General features: G+C 37.1%; 2 protein-coding genes across 7 annotated transcripts in view; both read left to right on the top strand.

The window, feature by feature from the left end:
* The window catches only part of Ptpn22 (protein tyrosine phosphatase non-receptor type 22), a 69,608-nt gene extending 48,203 nt beyond the window's left edge, over nt 1-21,405 (top strand). For 3 of the 6 annotated variants that reach the window (XM_010631253.2, XM_010631254.2, XM_019208516.2), the window contains 5 exons: nt 2,768-2,848; nt 3,268-3,383; nt 7,420-7,450; nt 18,101-18,178; nt 21,227-21,405. In XM_010631253.2, coding sequence (XP_010629555.1) covers nt 2,768-2,848; nt 3,268-3,383; nt 7,420-7,450; nt 18,101-18,178; nt 21,227-21,291 — 371 coding nt within the window. In that variant the 3' untranslated portion in view covers nt 21,292-21,405. Of the gene's footprint in view, nt 1-2,767; nt 2,849-3,267; nt 3,384-7,419; nt 7,451-7,558; nt 7,764-8,431; nt 8,533-18,100; nt 18,179-21,226 lie in introns of those variants that run through there. The other 3 variants (XR_004515121.1, XM_010631250.3, XM_010631251.3) reach the window with 3 other exon arrangements.
* A 1,953-nt stretch (nt 21,406-23,358) lies between these two features.
* Nucleotides 23,359-24,086, top strand: part of Rsbn1 (round spermatid basic protein 1) — a 47,576-nt gene continuing 46,848 nt past the window's right edge. The window contains 1 exon segment of the mRNA XM_033758256.1: nt 23,359-24,085. Coding sequence (XP_033614147.1) covers nt 23,736-24,085 — 350 coding nt within the window. The 5' untranslated portion in view covers nt 23,359-23,735.

Below are 24,086 nucleotides of genomic sequence, written 5' to 3'. Positions count from 1 at the left end.
AGATACACTGAGGTATCACCTTATTCCAGTAAGAATGGCCATTATCATACAGACAAAACAAAGCAAGCGTTGGTAAGAATGTGAAGGGCCTGGGATTTAGTTCAGTGGTGTCACCAAATGCCTTGCAAGTGCAAGGTCCTGAGTTCTGATCCCAGGTGCCACACACACACACACACACACACACACACACACACACACACATAAAAGAGCTTCCTTTTCCCCACATTCTCTTTCTTTCTTCCTTTCTCCCTCCCTCCCTTCTTGACTCTCTCTCTCTCTCTCTCTCTCTCTCTCTCTCTCTCTCTCTCTCTCTCTCAAGGGATGGAACACAGGACCTTGCGCTTGCTAGGCAGGCATGGCACCAATGAGCTAAATCCCCAGCCCCAAGGAAGATCTTATACACCATTGATGGGAATGCAAATTATTATAGCCATTATTAGAAAACTTGAACTTTCCTCAAAACATTAAAAATAGAATTTCCACATTACCCAGCAGTCCCACTACTACATCTATGTCCAAAGGAAATGAAGCCCGTATGTTGAAGAGATATCTGGACTCCCATGTTTATTGCAGAACTATTTACAGCAGCCAAGAAGGAAATGGAAACACCCTAAGTGTCCATTAACTGGAGAATGAATAAAGGAAAGTGTGATACATATACACAATGAAATATTCTTCATCCATCAAAAAGAAAAAGGTGAAATCCTATATTTGCAACTGTTGTAGTCAAGGTTTGTGAGGGAATAGACTAAATCAGGACACATAATTTACAGGCTTATTTAAATATTCACCAAAACGTCAAATACAGAGGAGTGTGAGAGATCTGTGCAGGCACTAGAGACCTGAAGAATCCAGATGAGGGCCTGGATTCCACGGCACTGGTCCCCACGAGTCCAGCCAGAGGCCCAGAGCCCATGGCAATGTCTCATGCAAGTCCATATCAAGGATCTGCGCTGGGAAGGCCCACAGACCAATGATGGAAGCTAGAAAGTCTGCACCATGGGGTGAAGGATCTGTTTCACCAGGCTGAGGGATCTGCACTGGAGCCAGGAAGTGGTGCTCAAGGCGAAGATCGGAGCTCCCCTGATGAGAACAGCAGCCATCCCCAGCAGCAGCAAGGGCCTGAGCTCCTCTGGCAGGGAGAACAGCCAACTTCGCTTCAGGAAAACCAGCCGCAGCAAGCTCCTCCATGAAAATCAACTGTGCAATCTTCCCCTCCATCTTTTTTTTTTTATGATGTTGGCAACAATCCTCAGGAGGGTCTTCCGTACTGACTCAGTTCTGCTGAGCATTCCAAGTCGACCCTTAGTTAATCCACCACAGCAGCAGTATGGATGGAATTGGGCTGTAAGTATAGCTGTGTGGCACGCACAAGACCCTCAGTTCAGTCCCCAGGCAAATGGATTGAGGTGGGTGGAGATTATGTGAAGAGAAATGAATCAGGCACAGAAAGACAAGTACTGAACGAAATCATGGGGATGTGGAATCTGAAAGAATTAATCTCATAGCCATTGTGAACAGAATGGTGCTTACCAAACACTGGAGGAGTAGGAGGAGAGATGGGAAGATTCATATCAATGGACACTGAGTTACAATGACATAGAAGTAAGAAGTTCTAGTGTGCACAGTAGTGTGTCTACAGATAACAATTATATACCGTATATTTCAAAAGGTGGAGGAAAAGACTTGTTTTCATCATAAAAAATGATAAATATTTAAGGAGGTATGTTTAATCTGATTTAAACATCACATAATGCATACATATATTGAAATATCACATACGATCTCAATATATACTAGTTTTATGTTTTTGTGTATCAATTAAAAATAAATTTACTTTAACAAATTTAGCAGCATTTCCATCATACAATTTTACCACTGTTCACACTTGGTGTTTTGACTTGCCATTGCATTTCTGCTACTTTCTTGAGCTTTGCTTACTTTATACATTGAGCAACAATCATATTATTAAAGATAAATAGGTAATATAATAGGAGGTTAGGCGGGTGTGGTGGCACACTCCTGTAATCCCAGTACTCAGCCAGCTGAGGCAGGAGGATCGCTGTGAGTTCAAGGCGAACCTGGGCTTGCATTTACTAAGCAAGTTCTGTATACCTCACACAATGTTAGAATAGGCAGGACATATAATAAAAAACACTAGTTAATGCTTATATTCAAATTGGGTAGATCAAATTAATACCCATGTGGAGCCATTAAGTGACAATATCTGAGGCACTGAGTATAATCACCAGTGGTCTGAAAAAAAGAAATCGTGTTACTGAAGTGGTTTAGGAAGGGCTTCCTTGACAGAGGAAGAATTTGTTAAGAATATAAATAGACAAAAAAGAGGAGGGAATTCCAGGAGCAATGAATGATCAGCCTACCAGTGACTCATTAAGAGTACTTAACATTATGGTTTTGATTAATTACATTCCCATGTTTTTATTTAACGTGTCCTTCTGTCTCCAGAATTTCCTGTAAAATAGTAAGTAGTTAGATCCAGAATCTTGATTTAATTCAGTTTCAGTTTCATCAGAAGAATACATGTGTAGGTGATTTGTATGTTTTTGATGTATCATAGGCTTATGGGTTACAGAAGCAGAAGGACAAAGTTTTTGAGTGTGGTAATTGTTGAAGTAATTTTTGTTTGGTAGCTGTAGGTTAAGACTGACTAATTATAAAAATTACAGAATGCCAAAAAGGGTCATGACTTATGATTTTGAATTGTTCAATTTCTTTGATTTGTTGTATACTTTTCCTATTATAGCTTCACGTCAAGATTCATCTCCTTCTCCACCTCCACTTCCAGAAAGAACCGTAGAGTCCTTCTTTCTTGCTGATGAAGATTGTAAGTGGTAGTTCATGCTTTCTTTCCAAAAAGTAATAAAAATGAGAATGTTAAAAGGTTAACAAAAGAGCTGGGCATGGTGGCTCACACCTGTAATCTCAGCACTTGGGAGGCTGAGGCAGGAGGATCACTGTGAGTTCGAGACCAGCCTGAGCTCCATAGTGAGTTCCAGATCACTCTCAACTACCATAGTGAGATCCTGTCTCAAAAAAATACATAAATAAATAAAGTTAACAACAAAGACCTAAATGGTGCAAATAATGATTAAATAAGATAAAGTACATTTTCTAAAGCCAAAAATATAAAAGATGCTTTAAAAAGCCAACATAAGCATTATTGAATATATACTACATATAACTCAAAGGTTTAAGAAACTATACACAAAACACCTTTTCTCTTTTCTATTTTTTTTTTTTAAGCTATGCAGACCCAACCAACAGAAACTTATTCAATTAGCTGTCCTGAAACCATGGAAAATTCAACATCTTCAAAACAAACAGTGAAGACTACTGGAAAAGGTTTCACAAGGAGTAAGGTAAAAAAAAAAAAAAAAAAAAGGAAGATTCAGAAAATATGCCAGAAGCTTTCCTTACAGAAGATTTTTTTCTCCCTTCCCAGCATTAAGATAGAAAATTAAATAACTTTACTCAAATGAATTGATTTCTCAACAATCAAAATTAATAAAAAGAAGCCAACCAAATGTGTTGCCGTACACTTACAATCCCAGTTACTTGAGAGCCTGAGGCAGGAGGATGGAAATTTCAAGATCAGCCTGGGCAATTTTAGTGAGACCTTGTCTCAGAATAAAATTAAAAAAGCAAAAAGGATAGGGTGTGGCTGAGGGTTAGAGTACTGCCTAGCATACTGGAGGCCCTGGGTTCAATCTCTTGTGTCACAAACCAACTAACCAACAAAACACACAAAAGAAAACACTACTGCATTATGAATTTATTTCTTCCTAAGGCTGACTTATAAATAAAGCTACCAACTTGTTCATTCCTGGAACTAGACAAATTGAAAGTTAAGTTCATCTGGGGGAGGAAGGGGATCAAGAACAGGCAAAAAATCACGAACAACCAAATAAGCAAGGAAGGAAACAAAGAAATTCAATGAATGGTGGATAGTCTTACCAGATATTAAAACATGCCTTACAGAATAGAATGGCACATCCAGAAACAGGTCCAAAATATTTAAGAATATACTATATAAGATGGGGAGGGGAGGACGGGGTGAAGGGAGGGCAGAGGTAAGGGGAAAAAAATGAGAATCAAGACTTGCCATGTAAAGGTACACGATCCCAACAATGAATGTAACTGTACTGTATCCCTAAATGTACCAATAAACTCAATAAAAAAAAAAAGAATATACTATATAACCCAAATATTCATAAAATCAGGGGATAAGGTCAAATGATTTAATAATTGTTGTTGCATTAGGTAGTTGGACTAGTAGGAGTTATAACTTACTTTTTTTTTTTTTTTTTTTTTTTTTTTTTTTTGAGACAGGATCTTACTGTGTAGCTCAGGCTGACTTTGAACTTGCATCAAACCTCTTGCCTCAGCCTCCCAAGTGCTGAGATTACAGGCAGGCACCACCATGCCTGGCTTATAACTCACTTTTTTACACAAGAATAAATTCTAGATGGCTAAAAGATTCACATGTTAAAACACACACACAGCTGGGGATTTTGCTCAGTGGTGCCGCCACCTGCCTGGCAGGTGCAAGGTCCTGAGTCGATCCCTGGTACCAAAACAAAACAAAAAAAATCAAACACCCCACCACCACACACACAACCTATAGAAGTACTAAAATATCTTGGAAAGAGTCTTTTATAGACCTAAACTATGTGTGGCCTTTATAGTTATAACTAATAATTCAGAAACTGTAAGAAAAAAGACATATTAATTCAACTAAATGAAGCAAAATTTCTGCATAGTGAAAAAAAGTCACCCTAGAAATAAAAGATAGGCATAGTTTTGCATGCCGGTAATTCCAGCATTCTGGGAGGCTGAGACAAAAGGATCATGAGTTTAAACCCAGCTTGGGAAATTTAGCAATTTAGTGACACTGTCTCAAAATTAAAAACTTGCTCAGTATGAAGGCCCCGGGTTCAATCCCTAATACTGGGGGAAAAATGCTAGGTGAGAGCATACACACTCATATGCACATGTGTGTGTGAGTGCATGTGTGTGTGTTTGTGTGTGTGTTTCAGAATTCAGGTTTTCAAAGAAAAAAAAAGACAAAGAATAAAGTGGAGAAAAATATGTGCAATTGCCATCATAGCCTTCAGCGTATTTGTTTAATATGTAAAAACCCTGCCAGAAATTCATAAACAATAACAGCCATAGAATAAAAGCGGGCAAAAAATACATGTGCAGATAGTTCAAAGAAAATAAATGAGCATGGCCTGTCCTTTAAATATTTGATATGCTCAAACACGTTCATAATAACAGAAACACAAATTAAAACCACAGCAACATATCTTTTTTCATTTATCAGAATGGCAAATTCCAAAAGTGTGACTGCACTCTCTGTTATAGCTACGGGGGGATAAGCACATGCCTATTGAGTGTGTGTGTGTGTGTGTGTGTGTGTGTGTGTGTGTATGGGGGGAGTCACTGAGGACTGAACCCATAGCCTTTGCACTGAGCTGCATCCACATCCCTGTCTTTACTTTTTATTTTGAGACAGGGTCTTATTGAGTCACTCTTATGGTTTATGTCTAGATGTCCCCCTACAGCCTCACGCAGTCTTAGATGGGGCTTTTTCAGAGGTGGCTAAGTCTAGAGTGTGATGCTGAGATCAGGGTGTGTGATTGCTAATTCAGTCCACCTGTTGGCCTGGCACCACCCTAGTCCTGGTAGCCTGGGTGCAGTGTAAGGGTCAGAAAGAGGCTTGTCACTTCACTTGTTGTTTTCACTACCATGTGGGTGCCATGAACTGTTTCTCCTCTATGATGCTCCTCTGCTGCCTGCCACATTTCCTTGGAGCCAGAGGATTATGGACTGAAACCTCTACAAACTGTGAGCTAAATACACCCATTCCCCTTTAACTTTGGGTGTTGGGTACTTTGTCCCAGCAACGAGAGAAAAATAACTAACACAGTTACTAAGCCTCCCAGAGGACCGGGATTACAGGTCTGCACTATGATGTCTAGCCTGCACGTGCCTACTTTGTTGGGAATTGTTAAGTGGTACAGTAAACTTCTATTTTTTTTTCTGTTTTTTTCTTAAGTGATACAACTTCTAAGGAGGGCAATTTAGCAATATCAAAATTACAAATGAAAGGAAAAAACCGAATGCATATATCCTTTGACCTAACAATTTCACTTCTAGGAATTATATATATATATATATAAAATCTTTGTACACACATGGAGTTACATGTATGCCAGATATTCATCACAGCATTATTTATAAGAGCAGATGATGAGGAAACAGCATGAATGTTAATTATTAGAGCAACTGATAAATAAACTGTAGCATATGCATACACAAAATGGAATACTGTGCAGCTAAAAAAATTAAAACTCAATAGGGAAATGTGTTCTATATGTGTATTAACTTACATATTCATAAATAAATCTGGAAGGATATAAGAAACAAAGATACATTTGTGGGAAGGTTAGAAACTGCACAGAATGGCAGCACAGTGTGTGTGTGTGTGTGTGTGTGTGTGTGTGTGTGTGTGTGTTTCAGGATACTGCTATTTTGCCCAGGCTGACTTCAAACTTACAATCCTCTTGCCCCAGCCTCCTGAGTAGCTAGGACTACAGGCATGCACCACTACATCCAGAGGTGATGAGAATATCTTTACTAAGATTTTTCAATTGTGAATACAAATTTTCTAAAAATCTAAAAATTTTAGAGAAAAGAATTTCTCAAATATTATGCAGAATATCATATTTCTGTTAGGTATTAGAGAAATAGGTATATCATAAAAAGTATCTACCTGTTCTTGAAAAGAGTATACATCCTTAACCTGTTAGAACAGAGCACCTATATGAGGTCCATATGAAAATTCTCAAGAAGAGTAAAGTAACCATGAAATAGATTAGAAACACACAGGCTGAGGCAGTGTGAAGTAGAAAAGAAATATGATAGGTTACTGGAAGAGGTAGGGAGGAGATGCCACCATGAAGAAGGCTGAGGACATGGGTTTGCTGAAAGGTTCCAAGAAGTGAGTCTAACAGAAAATTGAATACAGATTATGACTGGCAAATTTTCCTGGCTAGAATGGGAATGACTATGTATCGCAGCTATGTTCAGAAGCCATTGTGGGTTCTGGAATGTTTCTAATAAAGGAGCGAAGTAGGAACTTCATTTTCACTCCTGACACTCTGGTGGCATTATTTTAAATATGTACTGTGATACTTATACAGGTGGGAAAAATACCTAGATTAAAATCAAATGGAGATTTTGTACTGAATTAAAAATGGCAAGATGGAAAAATAATTGTGCATTTTCATGGCTATTTTTAAGGAAATCAATTCTTTTGACATATTTCTGTTTAATTGAAGTGTTTCGAATTTTACAGAAAAAACTAATTTTTCCTTTTCTCCATTTTTGTAGAGTTTGAAAATTTTACGAAACATGAAGAAGAGTAAGTTTCTTTGTGCTATTTCAAAATCCACATACATCATTCTTGCATAATTTTCCTTATATAGTCAGCCAGCCTGTGCAAATATTAATAATTATCATTCCTAAGCAGATCTTCCATGGATCAGAACAGTTACCCTGTGCTGGGCTCCACAGTACAAGTGTTGATCCAGAACTACGGGGGTGGAAGTTTCTTTGTTTATAGACAGAAAATAATTAGTACAATGTTTGGTACTTTCTACCAATCTTAAGATGCTGTCATACAAGTATGCTATTTATATTTCCCAACAGTCTAACCTCAAAAGTATTTTTTTAAATAGTCATAGCAAAGCATATTGTGAAACAAATGTGTTGATTGAATGAAATAAGCCAAGCATTGACACATTTCATTTTCAAGCATTATTAGCAGTACAAGTCTGTTGCTTACTATTTTTGCTGTATTGTTATGGAAATAAAACCCATCGACTCTTGAAACTTTGGGGAATTCACTTAGAAATGCTTATTTACAAATGCAAAGTGTAGAAAACATATGCCTCTTACAGATTTGACCATTTGGTTAATGGTGGAGAACTAAATAGTCGATACTGTACTGATATTAAGGGGAGGGGCAAAAGAGCACCAAGAAAGCTTGCAGTCTAAATAAGAAGGTTGATAGCAGTGTAACTTTATTCTTCTAGGTTTGTACTCTTTCCCCATCCAGAAATCCCACATTCTCGATAGTTTGTTATTGCTGTCATTAGACTCGACTTTTGAGACGATTTGATTTCTCACTCATGATGGCTAAAGTATGGTTGGAAAATGTATTCTTTTCCTTAAAGACAGGCAAATGAAAACTTAAACAATTCAAAAGGAAATCATGGTAGGAAACAGGTGAAATTAAATAATCTTTAAAAGCAAAGAAGTGACTTGAATGGTCAGCCAAAGATTGATTTGATCAGCTCAGCTCATAAAATACTCAATTTTCTTTCTCTACCTTCTATCCCAGTGCTGTCTCAGGATAGCAAACAAGAAACATAAACTTCAAGTATAATTATGTTAGCTCAGCTTCTGGATGTGATGGGACTCCGAGTCAGTCTTCTTTCTAAGGTGATTCTTATTTCTAGGTGATTTCCTGGGTCTAGGCTGGGTTGCATTTCCATTTCTCAGCTATCCTGGTTCTGTGACCTTTTGTTCTTAAGGAAAGTATAATAGTTCTCCAAATTGATGCTGAAGTTTTAGACTTATCCATCATATGTGTCCTTTGCCACTTGCTGACAGTTCGTGAATCCAGATTCTGTTATGCCCTCCCTGTCGTCTGGATCTCTTACTGGTCTGTGGTTAAACTTTTAATGAAATAACCATTTTCATCTGTTATTCTAAGCTAGCATCCAAGGCTACTGTTATTCACTTATTTATTCAATGAATAGCTGTTGAGTACCTATAAGCATTGTACAAAGTATTCAGTATATTACGGTAAATAGAATAAATATCAGATCTCAGACTTTTGTGGAACTTAAGTCTAGTGAGGGATCCAGAAATTTAAAAAGTATATTTGGGCCAGGAGTGATGGTGCACACCTGTAATCCCAGCACTTGGGAGGCTGAAGAGGGAGAGTCATCACAAGTTTGAGGGAGGCTTGGGCTACCTACGTATGTTGAGTTCAAGGCCAGCCTGAACTACATAGTGAGATCTTGTCTCACAAAACAAAACAAAAGTAAATTTAGACATTAAACAAGTAAATACATACATAAAACCACATTGTGACAAATGCTATGAAGGAAAACAAAAAGCAACTCTAAGAGAATAACAAAGGCAGTCCTCTTTACAATGGGTGGCATGGGAGGCCCCTTCTAAGGAAGTGAGACAGGAAAGAGAAGTCAGCCAAGCAAGGAATGAGGAAAGATCAATCAGTTCAGGTATGGAAAAAACACATTACAAAAATCTTTTATTATTATCAATTTTTATGGCACCAGGGATCAAACTCAGGACCTTGAGCTTGTGAGGCAGGTGCAGCACCACTGAGCTAAATCCCTGGCCCCAACAAAATCTGTGAGGTGTGAAAGGTTTGTATGTTGTAGTGATCAAAGTAAGTCATAGCTTCAGAGTAGTAAAGAGGAGAGATAAGAAAGCTGAGGCTGGGAAGATGGGGGAGAAATAGGTTCATACGGCACTTATTAAGTAGAGTTTAGCCTCAGTGGAATGGGGAATCTGAGAAAGAGTTTTAGGCAGAGATGTTACATACACAGTTTCATTTTTAAAAAAAAAGACCATTCTGGCTGCTGTATAGAGAATGGACCATGGGTGACAAAAGTGGAAGCTGTAAACTGGGGTGCTCCATGCCAACTTTAGGAGGGAGACGTTACTCAGGAATCTTTCTGTTGCAAGTGACGGAGAACTCACACAAAAGGAAGTAGGAAAGAGGAGTTGATTGGCTTGTAATGAAGAGTTCAAATTATGCAATCAGGAATTAATCTCTCATTCTTTACCTCTTAGCTTTGCTTCATTCTGCATCAGCTTACTCATAGGCAAGCTTTCCCCAGGTGGATTCAGGCTTATATGGGGGCGGGGAGCTTTTTCCTAATGGATCAAACAACAGTCTTGAGGACTAGGGCAAATCGGCGATTGTCTTGGCTCAACTCATTCAGCCATTCTCAACCAGCTCTTACCAATGTATTCAATGTTTTGATTGGGTAGAATAGTATCATACCTAAATTTAACAGTTGTTACCATGGGGACACTGATTTATCAGGAGCAAGGTCAGACACTCACACATCTGGTATGACCACACCAATGGGCCAGTGATGAAACAATGAAAGTAATCCCTAATTATCAGTCATTTCATTGACCTAAAAGTAGAATCTGTTCTACCAGAAGTGTTGAAATTGAAAATTGGGGAGAGATAGAAAGGAAAATTCCAGGTCTATCATCAGGAGAAGAGAGAATACACCTTGGCAAAAACACAACCTGTCTAACACAGGGCTTGCCCAGGCAGTGTGGACTATTGCGTCCCAGTTTTCTTTACCTGCAGTGCTGTTCCACTCTAGATAGGATCTTGCAATGTTGCCCTGTCTGGCCCGAAACTCCTGGGCTCACAGAATTCTCCTGCCTCTGCCTCCCAAGTAGCTGGGACTACAGATCAACTTGGAAAGAATGAACACCTTAAAAAACAGTCTTCTGAAATTCCATCATAGTGGCTCAAGAGGGAACAGCATTCATCGGTCACTCTGAGGCACTCACCAGCAGGGGTAGGAGGTACACCTCGCAGCCAGAAAAAAACAAGTGGAAACTCAACATGGAGACTTACCCATAATCCAGGGTACATCACAAAGACATAGCCATTTGGCAGAAAAGATCCCTGCATGGCAGCAGAAGAGATTCGCTTCCCGTCTGAGCTGATAGAGCCCTGGGCCGCTCTCCAGACTGCCTGGAGATGGTGTGTGAATAGCAGACTCAGCGACTGTGTGGAACCTTGGGCTCCCTCACTCCCGCCTTATATGCCCAGCTGCCTATGAGTATAGACAGCCGTGGATGAGTGCTAATTATTGTTTTACTTTCTGTAGTGATTTGGATCAACCTGTCAGGTTCTCCCTCACCAAGGGGTGCTTTCAGTGTTGGATTACAGTGAGTCCACTAATTAGGCTGCACACCAATCTCCATAAATCCTCTCACATTTCCCACATTTATTTTTTTCTTTCTTCTTTCTTTCTTTCTGACTTTACACACAACCCTCTAAACCTCTCTCTTTCCGCTTCTTTCTGGTCATAAAAATAATATAAAAACCTATTTTTGTCTTTTTCTTTTTTTTTCTCTCCTAATTCCCAGTCTATCCTTCATCATTACTAGTCCCTCATCTTCCTGGGTTAATGAAACTTTTAAAATAAGTCTTATATTATGTGTTGATATATGATTGGCTCTTTGGATAGTAATTTTACCAGGAATGTTCTCTGCTGATAATGCAGTGATTTTAGACTGTTCCTAGTATTCTGAATTGGTTGAATACGTGCTTGTGCACTGAATAATGGGGAAATCCACTTACTAAAGACATCTCTAGCTGGGCAAGGTGGCGCATGCCTATAATCCCAACACTCAGGAGCCTGAGACAGGAGGATTGCCACGAGTTCCAGGCCAGCCTGGGCTACATAGTGAGTTCAACACCAACCTGAACTATAAAGTGAGACCCGGTCTAAAGACATCTCTGGTATAGAGGTAGAGTTTTCTGTACCAACTGACCTATAAATACACACTAACCACAAGAAAACAAGGCGATAAGATATCCAATTAATAATTCCCCCAAAGCTGATCTCACTTCATAATACAGTGCTAGAGATTGAATTTAGTACACTGATGGGGATGAAGTTCCAGACAAAGAACTAAAAAAACTAATAGTTAAAATGATTGAAGAGATCAAAGAAAATACAATGACTGAATTAAAGAAGACAATGCAGGATATAAAAAACCTCTTTAGTAAAGAATTACAGGTAACAAAAAGAAATCAAGCAGAAATCTTGGAAATGCAAAATGCAATAAAAAGTTTTGGTGGCAGGCAAGATCAATCAGAAGATAGAATATTAGGACTTGAGGACAAAGTTGATACAGGACATTTACTCAATAATAATGAAGAAACAACCAAAAGATGATGCAAGAGCTCCTAGAATCTAGATGGATCTAAAAAAAACTTAAGGATTGTTGGACTTACAAAAGGAGTAGAGGCAAAGATTAATGGTATAAAACTTTTATTCACCAAAATTGTGGCAGGAGATATCCTAAATCTAGGGAATGGGATAGATACCCAGATAAAGAAGGCACTTAGCAACCCAAATAGACACAACCAAAAAAAAAAAATTTTTTTTTTTAGATGACACATCATAGTCAAAAATCTCAGAAACTCAGAGCAATGAATGAATACTAAAAGCTATGAGAAAAAGTGTCAAATTACCGGTAAGAGCAAACTCACCAGAATAACAGCAGGCTTCTCAACACAAACCTTAAAAGCCAGGAAAGTTTGGAATGAAGGTTTTCCAGCCCTGAAAGAAAATAATTACCCACTCAGATACTATATTCTGTAAAATCATCCTTCAAGATTGATAGAGAAATAAAGTCCTACCATGACAAAGATAAACTAAAGAAATTCATGACCATCAAACAGCACTGCAGAAAATAATTAAGGGAATTCTAATAGAGACAAGTTTGACAACAACATTCAAGAGCTCAAAGGAGAGAATAAATCTCAGTGGACAAGCAGTTAAAAGGAAAACAAAGGAATCGAGCACTTGAAAAGTAGCATGATAGGAAACGGTATATACCTGTCAATAATAATACTCAGTGTAAGTAGTCTTAACTCTCCAATCAAAAGAGACTGGAAGGCTGGATCAAAAAACTTAACTAGGGCCGGGGATTTAGCTCAGAGGTTCTGCTGCCTACTTCTCAAGCACAAGGTCCTGAGTTCGATCTCGGTACCAAAAAAAAAAAAAAAAAGACTCAAATCAAAAATTTGTACAAGGAAAGAAATTAATGAGAAGAAATCAGTGAACTTAAAACTAAAAAAAAAAAAAAATACAAAGGCGCAATAAATCCAAGAGTTGTTTCTTTGATAAGATTGATAAATTTTCAGTGGAATTTATGAAAAGAAAAAGAGAGAGAAGATCCACATCAATATAGTTGGAAAAGAAAAAGGTGAAATTACAATACATACCATAGAAATCCAGAAGAATAGTAGAAACTGTTTTGAAAACTTACATTCCAATAAATTGGGTAATATAGAAAAAAATGGATAAATTCATAGACACATATGACTTATCTAAATTGATTCAAGAAGATTTAAAATCTCTGAACAGACCAATGACAATGAATGAAATTGATGCAGTAATAAAAATTCTACGACTAAGAAAATCCCAGGGTCTGATGGATTCACTATTGAATTTTACCAGAACTTTAGAGAACTAATACCAATATTCCTCAAATTTTTCCATGTAATTGAAAGAGAAAGAATGCTTCCAAACTTATTGCATGAAGCCAGCTGTGGTAGCAAAACTGAATAAGGACAAAAAAACCAAAAAACCAAAAAACAAACAAAAAAACCCAAAACAAACTATAGGCCCATATATAGTTTCAAAATCCTCAGTAAAATACTTACATACAAAAGTCTGCAAATCCTTAAAAAGATGATATACCTTGAACAAGTGGCTTCATCCCCAGATGTTTCGCCATACATAAATCAATAAAGTACAACATACCACATATATTAATGAAGTATAAAAATCACATAATCATCTCAATAGATGCAGAGAAAGCCTTAAAAAAAAGCCAGTATTTCTTCATGATTGAAAAAAAAAGCCCTGATGAAAATAGACATAGAAGGACATTGCCTTGAACTGATAAAAGCCACATATGACACACAGCCAACATCATACTGAATGGGAAAAGCTGAAAACTTTCCCTCTAAAATCAAGAATGAGACAAGAATCTCCACTTTACCCACTCCTGTTCAATACAGTACTTGAAAAATTATCCAGAGGATATAAAAAGACAAAGAAATAAAAGGGATACACACACACACACAGACACACACACACACACACACACACACACATATGGGAAAACAAGTCAAATTAGCAAATTCAGAAAAGTGGCAGGATCCAATATTAATACACAAAAATCAACAGTGTTATCTAGGTATGGTGGCACATACCTGTAATCCCAGCACTTGAGATGTTGAGGCAGGAGGATCACTGTGAGTTCAAGGCCAGCCCAGGCTACATAGCAAGTTCAAGGCCAGTCTGAACTACATAGAGACTCTGTCTCGACACAAACAAACAAACAAACAATCAAACAAAAAAAAAATCAATAGTGTTCCTGTACATCAATAAGAACCCATCAAAAAAGAAACCAGGAAAAACAATGCCATTCACAATAGTGTCCAAAAAAATGAGACACATAGGAATCAACCTACCTAAGCAAGGTGGTAAAAGACTTCTAAAATAAAACTACAGAACTCTGAAGAAAGAGATGGAAGAGCATGCAAGAAAATGGAAAGACAACTCTGTTCCTGGATGGGCAGAGTTAATATCATTAAAATGTTTACATTATCAAAATGATCTATAGCTTTAATGCAATCTCTATTAAACCACCAACAGTATTCTACACTGAACTAGAAAAGAAACCTTAAAATTTGTATGGATCTATAAGAGAATCAGAATAGTCAAAGTGACCCTAAGCAAAAATAGCAAAGTGGAAGGCATCACAATTCCAGATTGTAAGTGATACTATAAAGCTCTAATAACAAACCCAGCATGTTACGGGTACAAAAACAGACATATAGATAAAGGAAATAGAATATAAAACAGAGAAGCAAACACATTCACTTTCAGCCATTTGATATTTTATAAAGGGGCCAAAAACATTTGGAGAAGAGATAGACTAACAAATGGTGCTAAGCAAATTGGTGATATACATACAGAAGATTGAAGCTAGATTCATATCTCTCACACTCTGTTGATATCAAATCAAAATGGATCAAAGATTTAGATATACAAATAGACATATTGAAACTGATGGAAGATAACTTGGGGGAAACACTTGAAACCATAGGCATAGGCATGGACTTCCTGAATGGAATCAACAAATGGGATTACACCAGACTAAAAAAGTTTCTGTACAACAAAGGAAACAATCAACAGAGTGAAGTGACAACCTAAGAATGGGAGAAATTTTTTGCCAGCCACTCTTCTGATAAGGGCTAGTGTCTAGATTATGTAAAGTACTCTAAAAATGACCTCCCCAGACAAACTACCCAATCAAAAATGGGCAAGAGAATTGAATAGATATTTCTCAAAGGAAGAAGTACAAATCAAAACAACTCTGAGTATGTCTTACCCCAGTCAGAATGGCTATCACAAACACACACACACAACCACACACACACACACACACACACAAACAACAAATGTTGGTGAGGTGGGGAAATAAGATTTCTTTATATACTGTTAGAATGTAAACTAGTATAACTGTTATGAAAATCAGTATGGAGATTCCTCAATAAATTAAAAATAGAAATTCTATTTGATTTAGGTAGGCCACCCCTGGGTATACTCCCCAAAGAATTAAAAACATCATATTATAGTGATATTTGTGTATCATGTTTATAGCAGCACGATTCACACTAATGAAGCTCTAGAAATAGTTTAGATGCCAATTACCAATGTGATATATAATATTTACATATACACACATATATATACATACACACAATGGAATACTGTTCAGTCATAAAAATAATGAAATCATATTGTTTGTAGGAAAATAGATGGAACTTGAGACCATAATGTTAAGTGCAATAAGTTAGACACTGAAAAATACTGCATGGCTTCTCTTATATGAAAAATCTAAAACAAATGAAATAATAATATAAAGGAGAGATGCTAGAGAACAAAAAAGCAGGGCCAGGGATTTAGCTCAGAGGTTCTGCCACCTACCTCACAAGTGAAGGTCCTGAGTTCGATCCCCGGTACCAAAAAGAAAAAAAAAAAGAAAAAAGCAGACTTGTAAGTGCAGAGGGGATGGAGGAGGAGGAGTGTAGGGAAAGGGAATAAAGGGATTAAAAATTATTAAGATATGCTATATAAATGTAGCAATTCCCCAAAACAAAAAAATGTAACTGTTATGCATTGAAAATACACACACACACACACACACACACACACACACAAAGACAGTCTTCCAACTTGTGAAAATAAAATGACAACCATGCTTTACGTTTTTACATGTAGGTCTTATTCATATTTTTATTAAATGCAACCATGTTTGATGTTTCTTGATGGAATTATACGTGAACTTAAAAATTCATTTCCAGTGATTCATTGCGAGTATATGGGAATATAGTTGATGTTATGGCTTGTGTCGAGATGCCCCCCCAAACCCTCACGTGGTTGTAGGTGGGGCTTTTTCAGAGGTGGCTGAATCTAGAGTGAGTAATAGATTCATGCTGCTGTGCTAGGATTAAGGATGGGTGGTTACTGAATCAGTGCACTGGTTGGTCTGGCACCGCCCTAATCCTAGCAGCCTGGATACATTATAAGGGATAGAAAGAGCCTTGTCTTGTTTTGGGCTTGCTCTGCTGCCTTATGCCTGCCATGAACTCTGTCTCCACTGCAACACCTCTCTGCCATGCACCCCTTTTTGGAGCCAGCTAATTATAGACTGAAACCTCTACAAACTGTGAGCCAAAGTAAACATACTCTCCTTTTACTGTGGGTGTCAGGTACTTTGTCTCAGCAACAAGAAAAGTAACTAAGGCAGTTGATTTTTTTTCTTTTTAACAATTCATTAGGGCATTAATCTTATAGCATTGCTAAATTCATGCCATAAGTTCTAGCAGCTTTTTGTACATATTTTATGATTTGCATACCCAGTTTTACTTGTTCTTTTAGAAAATGTCTAAGACATGTTAATATGTAAAATAAAAACTTCCCTCCAATATACATGTGTAGGATTCACTGCTATGCTCTCAGTCCATATGTGGAATAGAGATCAGTATCTCCTGAACTTCCTCACTTTCATCTACTTTGTACGCATGTCTGTCCTCAGTGCCTAGTCCAGTGCTTGTCACATGGTTTCAATAAACATATATTTAATAGGATATGATGGAAATCTACTATATATTTTAGTGACACATACTCAAGTACCTTCCCAGAAGGATGTTTCTAGAATCCTAATATTTAGGCGTGTCTATCCAAACACACATATGCAGTTCTCATAATGTGTTCTGAAATGTTGAAAACCAAAACAAGAATATTTAACAACTTTCCCCCATTTATGCGCTGTTTGTTAGAAAGTTTATTCAAACTGAAATTATCATTTTTTCATTGCAAGACAGTGCACATGCACGATGTGAACCAATTTTCAATTAGATTGTTGTAAAAACTGGGTAGGAAAAAAAACTAGGAAAAAACTAATATCTGTGTATATTAACACGCTGGGAAGACAAATATATTTTTAAGCCTACATGTAAGTAACTAAAATAGCAAAACAAAGCAGCATAACAATGCTTTTGGGAAACTGGATCTTAATTAAAATAATCTATATCGTGAAAAAAAGGCTGGAGAGTGGAGAGAGATTCTAGCAGAGGAAAATGTAAGAAAAAATCACAATAACTATAGATAAATAAGGAGAAGATTTATAAGTATATTGAGTGGTGAAGCTGGGGATTTAGCTCAATGGTTTGGCTGCCTGCCTCACAAGCACAAGGTCCTGAGTTCAATCCCCAGTACCAAAAAAAAAAAAAAAAAAAAAATAAAACCAATAAAAAAAAAAAAAAAAAAAAAAAAGAATTATGAGTGGTTAGAGTAAAAGACAAAGTCCAAAGGTAAAGTGCGAATCCCAAAAAAAGTTGATTCATAATGTAATGGGTCTCATTCCTTTAGCAGTTTTTATTAGTGTTAGGGTTTACTATATCATCTGTTTGTAAAGAAAAAAACATTAAACAAAACAAGCACACAATAAGATTATAGTGTCAACTGTTTTGTAAGTGCCTACATTTTTGTGAACATTTGATACTGATATATTTATTTGGGAGTACTAATTACTCTGGAGGAAATGTTTAATCTCAACAATTACACAATTTGATAAACAGTAATAAGTCTGTCTTCATTCTTCTTGTGTTTTTCTCTTTTGATTATAGGTATCTGTAATTCTTCCTCACCAACTAAACCCGCAGAATCTGTTCAATCAAATAATTCCAGGTCATTTCCAAATTTTGGTATGTGCATTATTTTATAGCAGAGGTTCTTTTAGAAAATATAATTTTACAGTATCTGTCCTTATATTTATATCCTTTTCCGCGCAATTTATCTGTTTAATTTTAACCTCAGCTACTTTTTTTGGCAGTGCTAAAAATCAACTAGGCAACCACTGCACCAATGAGCAGAACCCTCATTCCTCGGCTGCATGTTAACATCTCAAGTAGTATTGAACTGCTAGCATATGTGGAAAAGAAATATAGATAACCAATGTATTAGGAAATAAATGTGACAAGCGAAATGGAAAACTTGAGATGTTCTGATAGTCCCATTTATGTCTATAGCTAGTTACAAAAAAAATGTGTCATTAAAACAACAGCAGTTGCTATCTAATCTTTTTTTTTTTGTTTTTTAGACAGGGTCTCACTATGTAGTTGAGATTGACCTGGAACTCACTATGTAGCCCAGGCTGGTCTCGAACTCACAGTGATCCTCCTGCCTCAGCCTCCTGAGTGCTGGGATTACAGGCATGTGCCACCATGGCCGGCCATTTGCTATCTAATCTTATATAACCATGAAACAGTGGAGATAAGCACAATTTTGACAGTTTAAAGGAATTGCTTAGCCACTTGATCCTAAGTATAAGCTATAAACTAATTTTGTATTATCTTAAGCATTGTATTTTTCTATATGATTTGTACTTGTGATAGTACTTAAAATATTATTGTAATATAATTTCTAAGTCTGGCAATTAATGTAGACTATTACTACTAAAGTTATTAACCAAAAAGGAGATATCTGAAAGGATCTGGAAGACGCCAGGGGTATTTTGAGGGAGATTCATGGTAATGTGTCTTTTACTGTAATAATTTAAAAATTTAACATTCATTGTACTTCTTGATTGCACGTCATATACAATTGCCCAGACACAATTTTTATTTCTGTGAAAAAGCAGAGAGAGATTTTGGTGGAGAAGTAGAATTCTCTGCCATATCGGTGCCTATTTCAGTTTGAGAAAATCTCTAACTGGAATTTCTGTATTTGTTTATTTGGCCATAAATTTTTGTTTGGATTTTATTTTATTTATTTATTTTTGTGATCAGACTTGTATGTTATACTTTATTGGATAATTATGTAGATGCATGCAGCTGTTTTGGTGAACAGTGTGCAATGCTTTTGAAAGGAAGCAAAAATGTTTGGATTTTATTAATGCTATGGTTTAAAATGATTATGGAATCATTTAGTTAAAACCATTTACATAAAATACTGCATTAACTATGAGAAAGCACTCAGCTTTGCCTGGGACACACTGGCCATATTTTCTGCTTCTTTTTCACTAAACCAATGATGCCTTATCTAACTTACAGTCTACATAACTTCACAATGATCTAAAAATATTAGACAGCTGCCTCTATGTTACTTCTCAAATACGCCTAGATTTGAGCAGTTTACTTACTGGAAAAGCAGAATTTACTTTTTCATTGCTGCTCTTTACAAAGAAAGCAATATTAATTGTTAGGATACATTACTCAAAAATATATTTAAATTTGAAAGAAAAACTCGTGGTTCATGTTTCCTGACTTGACTCACATGCCCCCGCCCAAAAAAAGATAGCTCATATTTTTTCTGAGAATTGAGCAGTGAAGGACACTTAATACAAGATGTAGTCCTGATATCTTAGATACTTCAACTAGTCATGTAACATGTCCTTACTTATAATCCCAGTCCACTTGGGTTATAGTCAAAATATCTGTACTGATGAGGCAATTTTGACGATCACATGTACCTATTTAACATGAAACATTTTGCCCTCTAGCTTGTCTGTTATTCAGGGGGGTAAAATGTACATGGATTAGGCTATGGATACTTCCTCCAATTTTTAAAATCTCCCCTGTTAATTAAATTTATTAGTCTACTATTGTTATTTTTTACATTTTCTTTTCCTTCCTCCTACTATGCTATTATTCCAGTTCTGGTATAGTTTTTTGTATTCTGATTTAGGTAACATTTGAGTAGTTGCTAGGTAAGGTGATGAAACAAAAGGTTTAGGAATGAATATCTTTTGATATATGTTGTTATTCTGTTTGTCAAACTTTTCATTTCTTAATTTAAGCCCCTAAAGTTATGAAGTATAAGTTACCTTGAAAATACACTACCATCACAGAAAAGGAAAGGCATATTTAGCTAAATGATTAAAAATCAATGCCATGAACCTGCAAATCTTCTGAAAGCACCCCAAAATAGCCTTCCTTATTTATGGAAATTTTCCTTAGCTTCCTCCTTTGTGGGAGGTAAGGGGTATGGATTTGAAGGAAAAAGAAATAAGCATGATTGTTCAACTATTTAGTTTTCCAAGATTATTACTTTATTTTTTCTAGCCTCTTCTAACATAATTGGTTAGTAATCCAGAACTTTCTGAGCCTACATAGAGGTATAACTGGATTTAATGTAGTAATATGCAAGTAACAGTGCTAAGTTTTGTGGAACTGAAGTCGAATTTTGCGATGAGTAGATGGTGGACAAAAATGTAGATAAATGATATTATGTGCTGAATTATCAAAGGCGATAACCAGGGTTTTCTATCCAATTACTGCCATCATTAAATTCATAAGTGCTCTACAAATTTAAAATATTTGTACTCAGCTGGGGAGTGTGTACAGCGCTTGCCTCCCATGTACAGTGTCCTGGGTTTGATCACCACTATGGCAAAAATAAAATAAGTGTTCTGTTATTACTTAAACTTTAAATTACTATAAGTGCTTAAAACCCATTACCAAACTGGTCAAAGATGCTATCTAGACTTTTGAAAAAAACCATGTATTTGCACGTTACACTGTAAGTTCCAAGTATTTTTTTCTTTGGTACTGGGGACTGAACCCAGCCAGAGCCCTAGTTAAGTTGCTGTGTTGCCTATGCAGGGTTTGAATATATGATCCTCCTGCCTCAGCCTCTCAAAGTATTGAGGTATAAGTACTTATAGGTACAGCCATTATGCCTGGCTTCAAGTTTCATTTCTATATTAAAAAAAAAAACCCAAAACAACTTTTTGTTCATTTTTTTGTTCTCAGGTTTTGCAAATCGTTTTTCAAAACCCAAAGGACCACGGAACCCACCACCATCTTGGAATATTTAATACAACTCTGGATTTATAATATGGGCTGCAAATGAGTCTGAAATACTGGCTAGCTAAAAGAAGTGCTGTATATTCATATCATAAATGTTAATGTTAATAATTTAAAAAAGAATATCAACTCCTAAAATGTATCAATAAACTTAATGAATAATGATAAAAAGATAATAAATCCATTCAGGAGAAAAAAAAAGAAAAGAAAACCAATAAACAAAAAGGCTAGAAGTTTTGCATTTTCCTATCATTTACATTGGAATATATGGGTTTTAAATTGTAGATAAAAGTTCATCACTTGAGTTTATGAAGAGAGTGCTGAAACACTTTAAAATGGATTTATTCTGAGTTAGATCTCCTGTATTGGGAAGAAAATTAAAAATAAAATTGGATTTACTTTTTACTTTTAGAAGTTATTCTATTTTTTTTACATAAATGTAAATTTTTATTTTTGTTTTAAGAGACAGGTCTATGTTACCCAGGATGGGCTACAAATCTTGGGATGCTCCTGCCTCAGCCTCCCCAGTACTGGGATTCTTAAGTGTGTGTCACCTTGCATGATTGAAATAAAAAGCTTTTCTTCAGTCTCTTCTGAGAGTACTTTTGAATTTTTTTAGTTTATCAGTACACGTGTAGTACATAATGTTTACAGTCTTTGTGGGAAGTTGGTATGTGTAAACGGTTTTATGAGAAATAAATCTCAAATTTCTACATGGTCCAAATATAAAAAGTTTGTTTTGTTTTAAAATCTTACCTTGTAGTGGCAGTATAAAATTACTGCTTGTGACAATGCCTATTCTCTAGGAGTTATTTTTGCCTAAATGGAGTCATATTATCTTTCCAAATGTTGTGGGAGACCAGAATAGTAAGTAAAGAAGTTATATTTAAGAGAATAAAATATACAAATAACAATTATGTTTTTATTTGGATAAATCAACAAGATATCAACTACATCTGCTAAGTTTTAACCTAATTGCCAATTCTAAAGAAACAACAAAATTGCTATCTTTTGGTAGCATTTTCATTATATAAAAGGTCCTATATAAAAGTGCAATTTCCATACAACCAACCAGAGGTACCGCTCATTGAAATTTCTGTATATGGATTTGCATTAAGACAACCTGATATTACAAATCTAATTTTATGTAGCAAATAACTTAGTAGATCAGTATGACAGAAAGGATTCACTTTACTTACCCTAATGATTTAACATTTTTTATTTATTTATTTTTTTGGTTTTTTGAGAGGGTCTCACTATGTAGCTGAGGCTGACCTGGAACTCACTTTGTAGCCCAGGCAGGTCTCGAACTCACAGCGATCCTCCTGCCTCAGCATTCCGACTGCTGGGATTACAGGCATGAGCCACCACGCCTGGCTTAACATCTTTTTATTTTAAAAAGTTTATTTATAACTTTGAGACAGTATTAACAGCATTTGCTCATTAGTATTTTTTATTAGGAAGCCTAACTAACGATAGGGCAAAGCGAATGCCACATTATTACCTATTGTAGCACAATGTACCCAATAAACTTTTGTTTTCAAACTAACTTTATTGCAGGAGTGTTTACTTTTAAATAATTCTTCTCTAGAAATTAGTGGTATCAAACCTGTAATTGCATGTGCTGAGTATATCATTATAACCAATTATTTTCAAATATCGTTGTTAAAGACCAAATACATTAAAAGAATCCTAGGCAAAAGCTACAGTGACAAAATTCTAAATGAATTTCCTTTGGAGAAAAGTGATTTTGGGAGTGTTAGTAGACATGCCTTTCAAATTTATACCACCTTACACTTATGATTTGAAAAAAAAATCTTATTAAACATTTAAAATATGCTTTTCCGTCTAGGATTTTTCGTAGCTGTAGGAATATATTTAAAGTAAATGCTGGGTTCCCTGGACTGTCAGGCAGGTTCTGCACCTGTCTCGTTATGCCTGTAGTTGGAACCACAGCAATGCCCCTGAAGGTGCTTCCAAACGCTTCTGAATTGCATGTCTCAGCAAAGCCATCGTTATTTTACATAATAGTAAATTCTCTTTTATCCTTCATTTTACTGTTTGTCAAGGGACAAGGCCGGAGATTCTTTTAGCTCACAAAGGCTGTGACAGAAACATGACATTTAGAAGTCACTATGGTAACCACCTATTCTGTGTAAAAGGACGAAGGGTCGGAGGAAGACGATAAAGTGAGCGCGCCGCCAGACTCGGAAAGCCATTAATACTGTTTGAGCCGTTAAAGCGGTTGGCGGCAACCCGCCGGCCGGGGGCCGTTGCGTCGCAGCCCGAAGCGTGACTCGGCGCACGCTACCTCTCGGCTCCTCCACTCAGGGCCCGGGACGCGGCGGGCGCGGCGGAACTACCGCTCCCACGCGGCTTTGCGAGGCCCAGGGCGCCTTACAATAGAAGCTCGGTGGGAGAGGCCTGCGGAGCTCTGGGAACTGCCGCTTCCGGCATGTTTAGCTCCTCACCGAGTACGGCCGACAAATGGAGGGAGGTGGAGAGACTCCAATGCCCAGAGGGCCGTGCGCGAGTGGCGCTTGCGCGGTGCGCGGACGGGGGGGCGGTCGGGCCATTTAAATGTGTGTTTGTGGGTGAAATGGCTGCGCAGGTCGGAGCAGTGCGCGTAGTACGGGCGGTGGCGGCACAGGAGGAGCCGGACAAAGAGGGGAAAGAGAAGCCCCATGCTGGGGTCTCGCCCCGAGGAGTGAAGCGGCAGCGCCGGGCAAGCAGTGGAGGGTCTCAGGAGAAGCGGGGGCGGCCGAGCCAGGACCCCCCTCTCGCTCCCCCTCATCGGCGGCGTCGC

Source organism: Fukomys damarensis, unplaced genomic scaffold, assembly GCF_012274545.1.
Source record: "Fukomys damarensis isolate Sample0158 unplaced genomic scaffold, DMR_v1.0_HiC HiC_scaffold_33, whole genome shotgun sequence".
Taxonomy (NCBI): Eukaryota; Metazoa; Chordata; class Mammalia; order Rodentia; family Bathyergidae; genus Fukomys; species Fukomys damarensis.
This window is presented reverse-complemented; position numbering and strand designations above follow the sequence as displayed.